The sequence below is a fragment of the Cimex lectularius genome, unplaced genomic scaffold, assembly GCF_000648675.2.
Source record: "Cimex lectularius strain Harlan isolate CLEC.00 unplaced genomic scaffold, Clec_2.1 scaffold45, whole genome shotgun sequence".
Taxonomy (NCBI): Eukaryota; Metazoa; Arthropoda; class Insecta; order Hemiptera; family Cimicidae; genus Cimex; species Cimex lectularius.
This window is the reverse complement of record NW_019392634.1, coordinates 2,216,034-2,232,013: the sequence shown is the minus strand read 5'-3', so window position 1 is coordinate 2,232,013 and position 15,980 is coordinate 2,216,034. Positions and strand designations below refer to the sequence as shown.

At 36.5% G+C, this 15,980-nt stretch overlaps 1 protein-coding gene across 1 annotated transcript; it reads left to right on the top strand.

Annotated features, from left to right (window-relative positions):
- The first annotated feature begins 3,331 nt into the window (after positions 1 to 3,331).
- Positions 3,332 to 15,326, top strand: LOC106662904 (chromatin modification-related protein eaf-1-like). The gene is made up of 4 exons (XM_014387348.2): positions 3,332 to 3,410; positions 13,452 to 13,561; positions 13,630 to 13,727; positions 13,794 to 15,326. Exons 1-4 carry the CDS (start codon positions 3,386 to 3,388, stop codon positions 15,142 to 15,144), a joined length of 1,584 nt encoding a protein of 527 aa, XP_014242834.1. The 5' UTR covers positions 3,332 to 3,385; the 3' UTR covers positions 15,145 to 15,326.
- Positions 15,327 to 15,980: the final 654 nt, after the last annotated feature.

The following is a 15,980-nucleotide window of genomic DNA, read 5'->3' as shown; positions in this document are numbered from 1 at the left end:
CAATGACTTTTTGACCGATACAGCTGAGAATGCATGGAAATAAATATTTTTGTACTTATTGTTTTTCTTTCTTCAATTGAGATATTTACATGCTATCGACCGGAAATAAATTAATTGTTTATCTTTATATTTTGCTGGTTTATCAGCTTAACCGTTTACCAGTGAAGAGCAAACATTTTTTGAACATTAAGACATTTTTAACTTTCTCGTTTTGTTAATCGTATAAATAGACCAATTGACGAAATTAATTGACGGTTCTGATGAGGAATTACTCAAATTTGTGCCATTTAAATTTAAATTTGATAAAGTAAGGTCTTTTTTCAAAAAGTTTACATTCAGAACTATTACTAACGCTTGAAAATGTGTGTATAAGTGCAGAGATTATTTTGTCAAATTTTCTGTTTAGTATAATATATACATACATGGGATGTGGTATTAGAGCAGGAAGAATCAACATGATAATTTATTATTTTTAATTAAATAAAATTTCAGGTAGTATTTTATTGATTAAAAATGCAGAACTACAATGCAAGAAAAAATCGAATTGTGAAATTTCCTCTTGGGGTGTGCGGTGTGTTGAACGTGAAAGTATGGCTATACTCTCCTGTTTCTCGACATCTTCAATGGTAAATTTATTTTAAATAACAAATACAAATAATATGGTCGTATTTTTTAAGCTATCTAGCTAACTTGTTATGACCTTTGGATGTTGTGAAGTTTAATGTTCGATATGAAAATATCTGTAGGGCGGAGGTAGAAATTTAACGAACAAGCCCACTACTGAAGATGGCATGAAACCGAACACGTCCGACCTACCAAAATAGAGAGGATAGGCAGACCAAATTGATCGGAAACGACCAAACTACAAAATTCTTATTGCTGGGAGGGCTTATTTGTAAAATACTTTTTTTACACATCTCTCTCTCTTTCTCTGTCTTTCTCTCTCTTTTCTTCTTCTTCTCTCACACCCTCTCTTTCATTCACTATCACTCGCTCTCTTTCTCCCTCTAAATTTGTACGTATTGTTTTTAGTCTTTATAAAAGTTTATTTTACAATTTCGTCATTGATGAGGAGTATTGTCTTGACATTTATTGTTGTGAATAGATTTTTTGAACAACTGGATAAATCAACTTGCCTCAAAAACAAAAATTCATATTTGGTAGACAATTAAGACACCCTTGTTCAGCACTGTCCTTGAAAATAAGATCTGGTCATAAACTGCTAATTAAAATGTTAAGAGTTTTCTCAATAGGGAAAGAAGTAATGCTGGATTGGTAATAAACACCAGGAAGGCAAGCTTAATTATCAACAATATTCCTACAGAACTGTTTGAAAACTAGGGATAGTTGATTTTCCGAAAGCATGGAAATAATACTATGAAATAATAAGTACAAAATTCAAATTTAATAATCCAAGTATATAAATAAAATTATTTTTTATAATTCAATAATTCTTGATAAGATACGGCTCACACATGCTAGGTGTGAAACTTAAAATATATAACAAATAAAATAAAGCAAAAAATCAGTAATTAGGAAGAGGAATCAAATGACAGATTCACCTCAGCAAAAATGCTTAAGTGGAACTGAGCAGTCGTGTGTACAGGCTGGAAGATGGACGAAGTTGGAGAATGGTATTCTACCGAAAGAGCAATAAGTAGAGTGCATGTATGGAGAGTTGAACTTAACCCATTGATGTTCAAGCTTGGACAAGAGATGCGAAGGATGGGGAGAAATGAAAGAAGATGGACGAAGTTGGTGAATGGTATTCTACCGAAAGAGGAATAAGTAGAGTGCATGTATGGAGAGTTGAACTTAACCCATTGATGTTCAAGCTTGGATAAGAGATGCGAAGGACGGGGAGAAATGAAAGAAGATGGACGAAATTGGTGAATGGTATTCTACCGTAAGAGCAATAAGTTGAGTGTATGTATGGAGAGTTGAACTTAACCCATTGATGTTCAAGCTTGGATAAGAGATGCGAAGGACGGGGAGAAATGAAAGAAGATGGACGAAGTTGGTGAACGGTTTTTTACCGAAAGAGCAATAAGTAAAGTGCATGTATGGAGGAGTTGAACTTAACACATTGAACTTCAATCTTGGACAAGCGATGCGAAGGACTGGGAGAAATGAAAGATGAGAGAGCCCAACTATGGGCGTAATGTCAGATGAGCTGAGGGATAGTAGTAAAACAATAACAATAAAATAATTCTAATATTAAAGTTAGTAGTATGTAATAAGTTAAAACAATAGCTATTTTCATTTATTTATATATTTTTTACTAGTATCATTTCAATTTTCAAAATTTTTTCTTTTTAATTTAGGTGTGGTGGTTAGGGACCGTTAGTTAATGATTATTTGGAGATCGTGTGGTATTGTCGTTGGATATTCTGGTACCAGACCGCATCTCACGACTCCAAATAATAATTTTTAATTTACTATCATCTATAGCGATGAAGGGTTCCTCAGAGCCCCTCAGTAGAACGAGAACCCTTCTGTACAATTTAAACTGCCGTAAAAAAGTTCAAATATCAAGTTCAATACTTGGTGGAAACACGTCCCAAGACAGAGGCAGGCAACGCTTCTTCAAAACAGTTACGCCTAAACTTATAGACATGCCGCTGCAAAATCGTACAATTCAGGATCACTGCAAACCTAGACATTGCCGGTGGAATTTTTGAATGAAAATATTGAAAAAGGCAGAAAATCTTCTGTGAAGTTTCTTCCAAGAATAATACTAAAACGTTACAACGACGGCATAATTTAAAAGTTCCATTTAGCAGAGGAAACATTGGAGGAGAAGCCTGAAACTTTAAGAGATGTGCTCAATGGACTAATATCAGTCGCAGTGTTTAAGGAACAGCCTAAATAGTGATCTATAACTCATACGAGGAAGAGCACAATTTGATCGACTCAGTGCATAAGACTTTGAGCCACCTAATCTAATCTAGGCCAAATCTACTGAGGCGTCGAGGAATTTCCCTAGCCTAAGATTTTAAGCTCCAACTTGTCAAAAAGTGATTTAAAGTAAAAGCCAAAATATAATGTGTGATGGTGAAATTCTGCTTTTATTATGTTGTAAATAATTATGAAACTGTTATCCTTGTGATGTCGAATAATCGAATCGAAGTCCACGTCTTTTGAGACGAATTCTGAGTTACAATTGTACTTCACTTTTTGAAAATGAGCTTTCTCGAAAGGAAGATTTTTGATGTAAAGCGAGTTGTTAATTTTCAAGGAGAAGGGTGAGAGCTTTTTTGGGTCCGGGAACGAGTTGCAAGGGCGGTTGAGTTTCCGCCCCCTCCCGACCACGCTCCCACCCCCGCGGGCGAAGTATAAAACGGCCGGCATATGGGCCCACCGAGCATATCTTCAGCACCCCGTCATGGCTCCGCTGCTGATCCTTTTGAGTAAGTTGCAAATGAATTCTAAGTTTAGAGTGAAGTGTTTCAGTGAATGTGACAGTGCTCTCGGATGCTGGAAATAAAAAGGATTATCTATGACCCCGCCCAATCTGGTGCGTCCTGTCTAGTGAAATTTCGGGTCTAAACGATATTTTAGGAATTTTATGATGTTCGGACCCAAAGTACAGTTTTCCATCGAATCGAGTACAAAAAAAAACGAATGCTAAGTGTTATGCTGTCTTTTGTTATTTCCGAGTCCCCCTGAATTTTAATATCTGAACAAAATCCAAATAGAAGTGTTACATTTTTAATTTTTTTAACCTATTTTAAAACCTATAAAATTACAATTTTGGATCTAATAAATAAAATCAGTTATTCTATATAGGTCTGACATACTTCACAAAGAACGGTTAAAAACTAAGACTGATCATTAGGAGACATTCTTTATTTCTATTTCCTAAATTGTAGGTACTACAAGAATATTGAATCGAATTTACAGCTTTACTAGGATGTGGCGATGTAGGCCTATAGCTTTACAAGTTGCTTATTTATGTGAAAGTCAGGGGAACTTCGCAAAGCGTAGACCAATGCAGTAGGTGGCCGATTATCCTTTAACGGGAAATACGACTTTGCATCATCACCATCGTGGTTTTTTATATCTATTTGTTGAAATATTATGTTTTTAGATTTAAAAAAAATTAATAATTAATTTTTAAAAATTTATTAACAATTAATAAAAAAATAAAGTCCACTTCTTTTGAGACAAATCCTGTGTTAAAATTGTTCTTCGCTTTTTGAAAATGTGCTTCCCCGAAAGCAAGAAAATACTTTTGATGTAACGCGAGTTGTTAATTTTCAAGGAGAAGGGTGAGAGCGTGAAAATCTGTTAATTTCTATTTTCAAAATGTATCAAGCAATCACTACATTGAAAACAGTATGGATCACTAAAAATTATATTTTTCATTATTAAATATACAATATTAATTATATTAATAATCTCTCATTTTTTTAATTTAATTTTTTGCAAATTTGACAATGCAAAAATTAAAAAATGTCAACTGAAAACTATAACAACAAGCCATTTTTATACCATTATCAAAAGCTAGCTACTGAATTGAACGATTCTGCAATAACAACAACAATAACAAGAAAAAGTCAAAAAATCTATCGGAACTCGAACTAACAAGTTGTCCAAGGACGTCCAAAACAAGAAATCGTAAATTCAAGTCAATTCTCATTTCTTTATTTCTTAAATTATTAAATTTAAAAAAGTTTTAATCATACAGCTCTTAAAAAATTGCGACATGAAATAAATCAAATAAAATAGAAAAACAAATATCAAATGAAACTTAATAGAAAACTACTAATTGTAAGAAGTAAATCAGAAATTAAGATTTAATAATCAGATTTAATAATTCTTTTTATTCTAGCCATGTTGTGCAATTTATGATTTCTAATGAACCGTGGTGCATTTTCGCTAATTTTTAAAATTTAATTTCGGAAAACATGAAGTCATTTAATTTTTGTATTTGATGCTGCTCTTCAAAATTAGAAGTGACCATTATGTTTTTAATTTGGACGTACGGTTTCCTTGCAGGTACTTCTAGTAGTAATTAGCTATTTTGAGTATTACCATTTAAATAAGACTTTAAGAGGATGGGTGAACGCACTGATCCTTGAGAAATACCAGCTGACATTGGTTTTAGGGTTGTATTAACTATTGAAATTATGAATTAATCAAAAATCCCTCATTTTTAATTTAATTTAATTTTTGTAAATTTGATGCCAACTGAAAACTATAACGACAATCCACTTTTCATGAACAGAAAGATTTAAGTGAACTTTGTAGGTTCTACAGTAAATGAGAACTGTGCAATAGTTAGTTTTTACCATATCACATTTATTTTAATAATCACGTCACATAACAAGCCTAGATCTATTAAGACATAAATCTCTAAAATCGAAAAGAAAAAAAAAGAACTATTGCTTTCGGATATTTTGAAGTGAACTATTCGAACACTGATCTATTTTCAAGTCTTTGCTTAAAAACAAAAGCCAATTTTTTTTTTTAAAGACCTTTTTTTCCCCCGGGGAGGATTTCGAGACCGCCGACTTCGCGAGTTACACGTTAATGCCTTTGCCTTGACATTAACTCATTACGCCCTCGCCTTTCTCTTCCCCTTTAAATTCTTCACTTGATGAAACGTATTTTTTCACAGGATCGCTTTTTACAACTGTTTTTTTATACCGACATAGTTTCTAAACAACTGCATTCAACGGTCGACAACCGAAAAAGCATAAAATATACGAACAATCAGTTTTGTACGTGATAAATGAAATTCGAATATAGAAGAAATGCCTAGACGCGTTTGATAGTCCCGCAAGACTGGACGGACCAAAATAATCGGGGGAAAAACAACAGCAACTTCGTCAACCACAAGAAATCCACAAAATATATCTGTTCTTATCTCGTGAAAGAAAGAACCACTCAATCTAATGGTAATCTTTATGTAAGGTATTGGTTGAAATTAAAAAGTCAGTGTCACGAGCGGGATTCGAACCCACGACCTTCGGCTGAATACGCAGCTGCTCTACCACTTGAGCTATCGTGGCTTCGATCCACTCGGACACCAACTTCCCATCTCAACCTACCTTTCGATTTTTTTCTTTTTTTAATGGCAAAAAGTAGGAAAAATTCGAAGGGTAGGTTGAGATGGGAAGTTGGTATCCGAGTGGATCGAAGTCACGGTAGCTCAAGTGGTAGAGCAGCTGCGTATTTAGCCGAAGGTCGTGGGTTCGAATCCCGCTCGTGACACTGACTTTTTCACTTCAACCAATACCGTACATAAAGATTAATTAATTGAAAGAAGTTATTTGGTCAATCGGACCACGAAATATAATGGATCTAATGGTAATGTTAAATCTGGACTTAACACAGTGTAAAATTTTCTGTTAGAAACAATAGACCAAATTTGAATTTTTAATTGGCTGTTACTATGGTCACTATAAAGTGCAAATCTGTTGAAATTGCGCGCCCACAATTCAAAACGACTTTCTTTTCTGTCAAGCGTGCCAACCCTACAAATAAATTTTAATACATAATAATAAAATTGTGCAATTACATAACGCGTAGGAATCGACTAACTATAAAGAAAGTAATATCTGACGAACTGTGGAAATATAATTATCCTGATTAATATCCTGATCTCAACGGTCACTGAAATATTTATTTACGAAAAAATTATTAAACAATTGTAAATTTTTTAATTATTGTTAAGAATATTTTCAAAGGGATATTCGATGAAGGTAATATTGCTTCAAGAAGTCACGAAACTGGTATTTCGTCTACCCTGGGAAACTATTACAGCATTGAACTGGAAATAATTAATAAGTAGATATTGGTATATAGGTGTAATGATCATAATAATAGCAATAGGAAAAAAAGTTGAGCGATTTTAATGTCTAGCATTCTGATTAATAAAAATTAAATATGGTATAAATAAATGATAAATTGAACGTATAATCACAGAGTTTTGCTGTAAAAAATATCTTCCAAACATCCTTCCATCCTTATCTGTTTTCTATATTATGATGTCGCTGTGAGGTTTGCTGAAATTTTTGTTGAACTATTATTATTCTGGAGAAACTTTCAAGTCCTCTTCCCCAATCCACCTGCAGTTTGAAAATAATCCGATATGACAGCCAAAAACGAAAAGAATATTTTTTTGTAAGATAAGTGGACGTTTTGCGGTTCAGTCGTGCGTAAAGCTCGTAAAAGTTTGTCTTTTGCAGGGCGAAGTCCTCCGCGGGGCAAAGCCGGGCTTTCGTTTGCGCAATCCGAATGCTTTAATTGGCCGTCGCCGGTCGAGCACGGGAATCGAGCCGGTTGTGTAACTGGGACGTGAAAGTGGAAGTGATCGACTCATTGTGAACGCGCTCTCATGAAACTCACAAACCCGGCCCTTTTCATACCCTGACCCTATTCACTTTTTGGCAATCGCAATTTTTGAATCGAAAAGTTGGCGCAAGGCCTACTCGAAGCCTAGCACGTCAGAAAGGAGGTGTAGCAAAATCGCGTGTCATGGATTAGACATGGAAATAATCTCTATATTCATGGGATAGCTAATTATTTCACTCGTAGTATATTCAATGAAAAGCCCGTTGTGATAACCTTTTTTAATTTTTTTGGTAGACCATTCGACACCTACCAACACCCAAGTTGTACTATCAAAAAATTCTTTCCCTATTTCCGTTATTCGCGACACATTAAAACAGGACATATTAATAGGAGGTACCGATCATCCATCTCACCCTTGTCAGAGGCACATAGGGCACATCCTAAATAGGTGTCGTTGGAGGTTATCATACCCTCTCGTCAAGCCTCTCTTCTGCTACCCGTTTATAATACATATTTGGTTCTCCATTAACTTCAGCTTAATCATTTTTTCTTTATAATGTGTTTTTATAATCCTTTATAACGGTAAGATTCTAAGAGACGGGATATCAGCTCCTCTTCGAGCCACCTCGGCAGCCTGCACGTTTCCCGCCAAACCAATTGGTTCCAACTCCTTTGTCCATAATAAGGTTTACACTTTTTCGACTTTCTATGAAATCATGGTGAATCATTTAAGTATTGGCACTATATTTGGTTTGTTTCGACCTTCATTTATTATCGGTCAACACCGTCGAGATGCCATTGATATCATCGAAAGTATGACATTTGATTCCGAACAACGTAGCACTTGATTATAAACACCTGTCCCTGCATAGCGTTGCTGATAGATCAGATTGAACTTGTAACAGTTTCACTAGTTACAAGGACGACTAGAACGTTCCTAAATCTTCCTCGATTAAAAAAAAAAAAATGTCGAAAGGCAAATCTGTATAAAAATGGACATTTGTTAGTTATACTGCCTAACTTGTGACCAGTCATTTACGTATGACGGGTTGCTCTCGTTTCCGGGGCCGGTAATGCCCTGAGCAGTTTACACTTTTTTTTTCACTTTCTCTGCCGGCGGGCCGATTCAAATCCCGTCCGATTACATTTGTACAATTTTTGCCGCAAATTCGGAACCGTTTAAGCAGCCCTGGGGGACAATTGCGTAAAGCGTTCCTGCTTCCAGGGAGAGCCGGTTTTTACAAACTGCTTCACTTTCTCGGCGTCCAATTTTGAAAAACTTTCATTTCCTAGGGAAGACGTGAAAGGGTTTAAAATACCCGTGGATGTGTTAAAGAAAGCATACATGAGATAATAGCTTGTATTATAGGCTCATTTTGTCTTTAGAGCGGAAAGGGGATCTTCTCACTTCCATGAAAGTAGGAAGGTGCACATGATAACAAGAACGTTTTTTTAATAAATTAGACAATTTAAATTGTTCAGTGTTGAATCAACTAATTATTTATACATTGGAAATATTGTGTGATGGGCGGAAGAACTAATGTTAGTTGAAAAAAATCAAAATTTTAATTATTGCATATTATAATAGAATTTTTGAAAAGTAATTCAAAATGAAGGTGGTATAGAACCTTGATAATTAATTAGCTCTCTGCTATGAGATTACCTAATCGGTGAACGGCAATCGGGTGAAATTGGAAAAAAGCCTGGGATAATCGTCCGGACACACGGGCATTTTCCACGACTAATCACTATCATTATTTCTAGGTACTGCTCATAAAATGTATCATATATCCAACTTATCTTGCATTTTATGATAAATTGGATTTGTATATTAATTAACTTCATACGTGTTCTCCTTTTTCGTTTTCTTTTTTTCTACTAATATTAAACATTTTCTGTCTTTTTTTTTAAATAATTGTTTTCCTTTTGAATTTCTTTTTACATATTCATATGTGTAAGTATGTGTTTATTCCGATTAAAAATTCAATTAACAAACGAAATTTAATCTAATCATCAAATCTATTTACTATAATATTAATGCAATATAAATTTAGCAGTCATAAAATTCATGTTGCTCATCAACTATCCCAGTCAGGAACACGTTTATTGACATCTGAATTTTTAAAAAATTTAAATTTAAAAAAACGTGCCAAGGATTCTAAAAGTTACCACCCCATCAGCCCCTTCAAAATTTTGAAAGACATATGCTGCCGAAACTTTTACACTATTTATCAATTCTGATTTGCAATTTGGTTTCCGTCCGCAGCATTCGTGCCAACAGCTTCATAGAATAATTGACACAATTGTAAAACCATACGAAAAAAAAATCTGTCAAAATCTTTATGTTCACCCGCAGTCTGGATTTCTGGACATCTACTCAAAGTTAAAGAGGAGCAGCCAGATTCCGTCTTGTCAGTTATATCTGACTAATAGAACTTATAGCATCAAACAGGACAGTGTCACTTTGGTGACAAGATCTATTCGAGCTGTGTATTGAAACAGGGAAGCGTTTGGGTGCTTTTCTTAATAATCTTTCTCTTTTTTTTCTCTTTCTTAATCTGCTTCTACGAAACCGTTTACTAAAGCCCGTTCTTGATAAGAGTACATCACTTTCACTCTTCAACAAAAAGTTACCTATAACTTCTTCGTCCCATTTAGCTCTCCTGGGGTCTACAATTGATTCTCTCAATTAAGACTCCAATTTTACTCCATTAAAATCCAGTTCTGCGGATTATCGCCTTCGGAACTCTATACTTTACTAAATTCATTAGATTTCATGCTCCGATTGACCAAATAACATCTTTCAATTAATTAATCTTTATGTAAGATATCGGTTGAGATAAAAAGTCAGTGTCACAAGCGGGATTCGAACCCAAGACATTCGGCTAAATACGCCGCTGCTCCACCACTTGAGCTACCGTCACGATTGACGTGACATTGGTCCGATGTGACAAATGGTGGACAAATTGGTGTCCGAGTGGATCGAAGTCATAGAGCAGCGGCGTATTTAGCCGAAAGTCGTGGGTTCGAATCTCGCTCTTGACACTGACTTTTTTATCTCAACCAATACCTTACATAAAGATTAATTAATTGAAAGATGTTATTTGATCAATCGGACCACGAATTCTAATGAATTTTCCTAAGTTAAATGAAGTATATCTTGAATTATATCTTCACTAAAGCTCTCCGTGGCCATTTCATTGGCGCCGAGAATCAAATAGATTACACGACATTGAAAAATGGCAAAAAGGAGGGAAAATTGAAAAGGTTGAGTTCGGATGGGAAGTAGGTGGGTCCTAGTCCCTAGTGGGTCGAAGTCACGATAGCTCAAGTGGTAGAGTAGCGGCGTATTTAGCCGAAGGTCGTGGGTTCGAATCCCGCTTGTGACACTGACCTTTTTATCTATATTTTACTGTGATCTAACTATACATACGTCACGAAGCTGTGAAAGATCCATAAGCGAACTTGTATTAACGCATAACTGTGCACTGGAATGCCACCTCCACTGGTTTTGTCAGTCGCTGCCGCTGACACTTGAAGTCAGAAGACTGAAAAGGAGAATGATGATCTTCCCGTGGAAATAAATTTAGTTTAAAAAAATCCAACTTTTGGAAGACGGTCACTATGTTGAAATCTCCTCACATATTTCATGTCAATTAACGTTAACGCTGCTGTATGTATTTTTCATTATTTGCCAGCCAAACTGTATATGATTATGTCCTCCTCATTACATAATCTGCAGATGGGATCATCGTTGTACATGTCCATGTTGTGTAGATGTTTTCTCAGATGCCAGTGACCGGTTAGTAGCCCTACCACTCGTCTGAGTTTAGTCCTCTCCAATTGGGGCAGTGACTTTGTCAGATTTGGTGAGGGTTGTATCATCATAAGTTTACTGTATCTAGGGCTGCTAGAGTTTATCCATTCTGCCATAGAGTATTCTATATTTGTTTGTTTTTTTGTCCCAAGTATAGGTTCGGGGCCTATGTATGGTCTTGCAGATCCTCCTTTGGCCAGTCTGCCTGCTTTCTCGTTACCCAAAATTCCTCTGTGCCCTGGCACCCAAGATATCATCCGGTTGTTATATTTCCCCAGGTTTGGATGCATTCATTGACTAATTTTGATGTGATTTTTTTTACACGTTAATGCTTTAATGGCTGCTTGGCTATCAGATCTTATGAGGATTTTTTGTCGGTGGAACCTTTTTTAAAATTTTCTAGGGCACAAGCGTTGATGGCATGTATTTCTGCTTAAAGATCGAATTGTACTTCACTAATAAGTTTGATTGCCCATGTTTGGGCTTGTACAGAAAATGCCCGATTCTGTTACTTCGTTTGTTTTGGAGCCATCTGTATAGGTCATCATTGTTTCTGATGCTTTCATGTGTTCTTCCTCTCCATTAGTTCGTTGAGACTTTAGGATATCGTAAAGAATGTTTCCGGGATAATTAACTTTGGTCGATTTGATAGTCCAAAACGGCAAGGATAGGCGGGCAAAAAGTGAATAGAAAGGATCAAGCTACAAGTCCACTTCACTGACCTGAACATGAAATCTCATAATAAAACCATTATATGTTACATTTCACTTCAAATTCATGGTTAAAAAAATTCTTTGAAAATGCAGATAACTCAGGCTTAAAATAGCTGGAAACAGGGGGGGGGGGTTAAAGGACTTTGAACATACTGCTGCACTTCCTCATGTAACCGGCGTTAAATCATTGTGTCGCATAGTTAAGCATTAGATCGAGCACGGTTTCACAGTATCGATAGGGCGGCCATTTACGGCGAGAAATTAGAGCTAAATTAGATAAATAAACTTGTAAATAATTGAACATATGCCCTTGGATTATGTAACGAAGCCTTGGAAGGTTGGAGGCTTGGCTCGAAAGTCGCCGCCCTGCAAGTCAACGATTTCGCTGCGATTGCAGCAAGGCGATTTAGTCTACCACTAAAATTTTACTTTTAAATTAATTACTAATAAGTTCATCGAAACTTGCAAATCTACATCTTTATATCGTTTTAAATTAAAGATTTTTCAGCTTTTAGCTAGATTGTTACATTATAATATGTCCTTTTTAGATGGCGTATTTAATATTTTTAGACTAGTTTTAAATTTTTACCGCTTTTTTAAAATATTTGTTATCAAGGAACAACTTACAGACTGTTTTAAAGGATTTTTTTATATCGGAAACGATGATGCAACCAGATTTTAAATCTGTCAAAGAATAACAAAGTTGTGACACAGAATGTGAGAAAAGAAATAATTTCATTTAATTTGCTGTTTTGGCGCTAGTCGGTTTTATAAATTTCTTGGGGTGATGTTGATGATCTAGGTCCTAGACTCTACATTGTTTCAAACTACAAACAGGAACAGATGTACGAAACCTTTTTAAAAAAAAATACGACCGTTTATTAGCCAAAAACGTGCGTACCCCCTTCTAGCAGACTCATCCTTAGAATTTCATATGTTCCATAATGTGGTTCCTAATTATTATCTTTGTCAATGATAGTTTTGACATTGATTACCCAACTGGTCTTATTTGATTTAGACAACGTGTAAAACATAAGAGCTAAATTCCAACTTTTGTTTACCTCTATGAAATTTAAATATTATTCAATAAGATTGTATCAGTCAGTCAAAATGAGCCGAAGGGTGCGTTTTTATCGTCAAGTTCGGGTTGATAAGTATCTTGCTTTTCTTACGAACAAAAATATAACTTAAAATTATAAAATAAATTAACACGATTAGCACTGTCACATTCCGAAGGATCGAATTTATGTTCTAAGTGGAACGACTAGACATCGTTCAAACTATGTAACTTTCCTTAGAAAAATTATGAATTTATTATTTAATAAAAGAATTTTACCTTAAATAATTATAATGTATATAAACTTGGAGTTTTACGAGTATTTAATTTTTTGTTTAAACCGTTCAATTTAAATCCTTTCAAATATAAATATACTGAATATAAATCGTTCTCAATTGAGACAGTATTGATTTCGTATGTGGACATTATTTTTAACAAATCCTTTCACTCTCTAAAACCAGTTGTTATTAAAACCTGCTTTGAATTCCATGAAAGCGATTAGTTTCGTAATGTATGGCGTAACAGTAATAAAAATAAAAAATATAAATCGGCTGTTTTTCAGTTTGTTCCATATGGGGAGTCTTGGGAGAGGAAATCTCACAAAAGAAAAGGCAAACGCCTTTTGGTCCGGAACAACAGTATGTTCAAGAAAGGCAAGCCGCACCTCAACAGGTAATTAAGATCTTTCTTCTTATTTTATTATTATTAAATTTTATCATTTTTATTTCAATTTTCAACAGTTACCGCCTGAATATCTGAGTCTGCTGCGACAATTTGAAACGCAGGCATTTTCGGGGGTTCAACCTCAACCTGATTTCCAGCAAGCTTTAGCTGCAGAGTAAAGTCTAAATGTTTTAAATTAAATATCTATAATTATGATGCAGGGTTTAATGAGTTGTTTTAGTCCTAGGTCTCCGCAACGTTTTGTAGGACAACCTCCAAGGCGACCTCCTCCCAGGCTGTCTCCGCAGGCTCAAGAGCAGAGGAGACTTCAAGAAGCGGTCGCTCAGAAGAATGTAAGGGAACAAGAATTTAGGGACGAGCTGAGGCAGCAGCAGGTCCAGTTGCAGCAGTTTTACCAACAACAGGGCTTGGATCCTCAATACGCGCGTCAGCTTCAAGCCAGTGCGGTTCAACAACTCCAAGCCCAGCAAGCGGCACAACAACAAGCTCGCCTAGCAGCCCAGCTTCAGGAACAGCAAGTGGCACAGCTTCAGGGACAACAGGCGGCGCAACTTCAAGCTCAGCAAGTGGCGCAACTTCAGGCGCAACAAGCGGCTCAACTTCAAGCACAGCAATCCGCACATCTTCAAGCCCAACAAACCACCCAACAGCAACAACTTCAAGCCGTTCAGCAACAGTATGTGCAGCCTCAGCAACAATACGTTCAGACGCCGCAACCTCAATTCGTAAGGACGCCGGTCCAATTGCCGCAGACCTCTTTGCATCCTCAGTTCGTTCAACAACCGGGTGAAAGGGTGTCGTACAGCCAAGTTCGTTTCGGTACCACGAAGCTCGCACCCCAGCCGAGCCTTGTCACTCAACCTTCTGTGAGGCCGCAATCGCAACCTCAAGAACTGGTTTATGCCCAGCCACAACAACTGGTATACAGACAGCCTCAGAATGTAGTATACGAACCGCAGTTGCAAAAAACGGCTGTCGTCGACCAAAAGCAGACGCCCGAGCAGTATTTGATCGAAACGACCAGACCCGTCCAGCAAGAAGTGAGCATCCCACGACAGAGACCGCAGGTATACTACAGGCCGCAGGCTAATTACAACGATGTTCAGGCTTCGGTCGCCGCCCAGCAGCAGCAGGCCCAGTACGTGCAACAACTGCAAGAAGCGACGACTCCGTCCCCTAGGTCGTCGATCTTCGTTTCCACCTCGCGGACCCCCGTCACTCTCAAGCCGACTTACGCCAGGCAGCAATTAGAAGAAGTGAGGCTGCCTAAGAACGACTACCGAAGGCCCTTGACCCAAGTCGAGTTGAACGCACTCGTCAACGCAGGATTCAAAGTCACCCCTTCGCCCGAACAGTCCGGATCGGAAGGACAGCAGCCCGCCTACTACAGGTCACTCGGCAAAAGACAGAACAAGCCCATCCCTAGGCCGGTCCCACTCACAGAACAAGAAAGGAGTAACTTGGCCAGACAGGGAATAACCAATTTGTACAGGGTGGACGCTGCAGAAAGCCAGGACGCACCACCGACCTACGTCCTCGCAATCGGTGGACCTTCGCGCACAAAATCATGAAAACTACCCATTAAATAAATTATTTGTAATGTAATCTTTAAGTATACATGACATCTATTGTACATGAGTTCCAAAATGTCCAAATTTGACATTGCCATAAACTGAACAAAACTCTTCATTGTAAATAACAACAAATTATTCATTTGTATATGACATTAAACGATTTTTATACAGTAATTTAATTATTCTTATGTATTGTTTTTTTGCGAACGAAAACTTACTCAATAATGAAATTAACATGTTCCCATCAAAACATCTCTTACTTCATCACTCAAAAAATGCACATGATGACATATTTCAAAAATACGCAGTTGCCGTTCATACCAAAATCTTATAATGTCAAACATGACAGAGTTCTAGTCAATTAGTTTTACGTCGATCACAAAATTTGTAGTTTTAAGGGCATTTGTCTTGTCCCGAAATCAAGGTAGTTACCTAGGCTTTTTTATAAACTGATGCCCATAACACGTACCCTCAAAACTGTCGATATCTTTGAAAATAAAGAAATCTTACTTGGGTTTATTTCTAGTCACGGAAAAGACCTTTAGGCATGACGGACTTGTGTGTAAAATAAAATCTAATGACTGAATCATGTCTCGGAAACTGCAATGTGACTTACAACATGCACAGAGAAGTTTCTCAGCAAACCCTATTTAAAGATTGGAATATACCAGAAGTCGGTCATTTAGATATTGTTAGCTTCTTGACACCAAAAAATTCAATATAGCCTAGCTACTGTTTCCCCTAAACCATAAACGAAAGATTAAATCATTAACTACTGCGTAAAAAGCATATTAATATTTTTCATAGTTGTAACCACAGCAACAACTATGAAA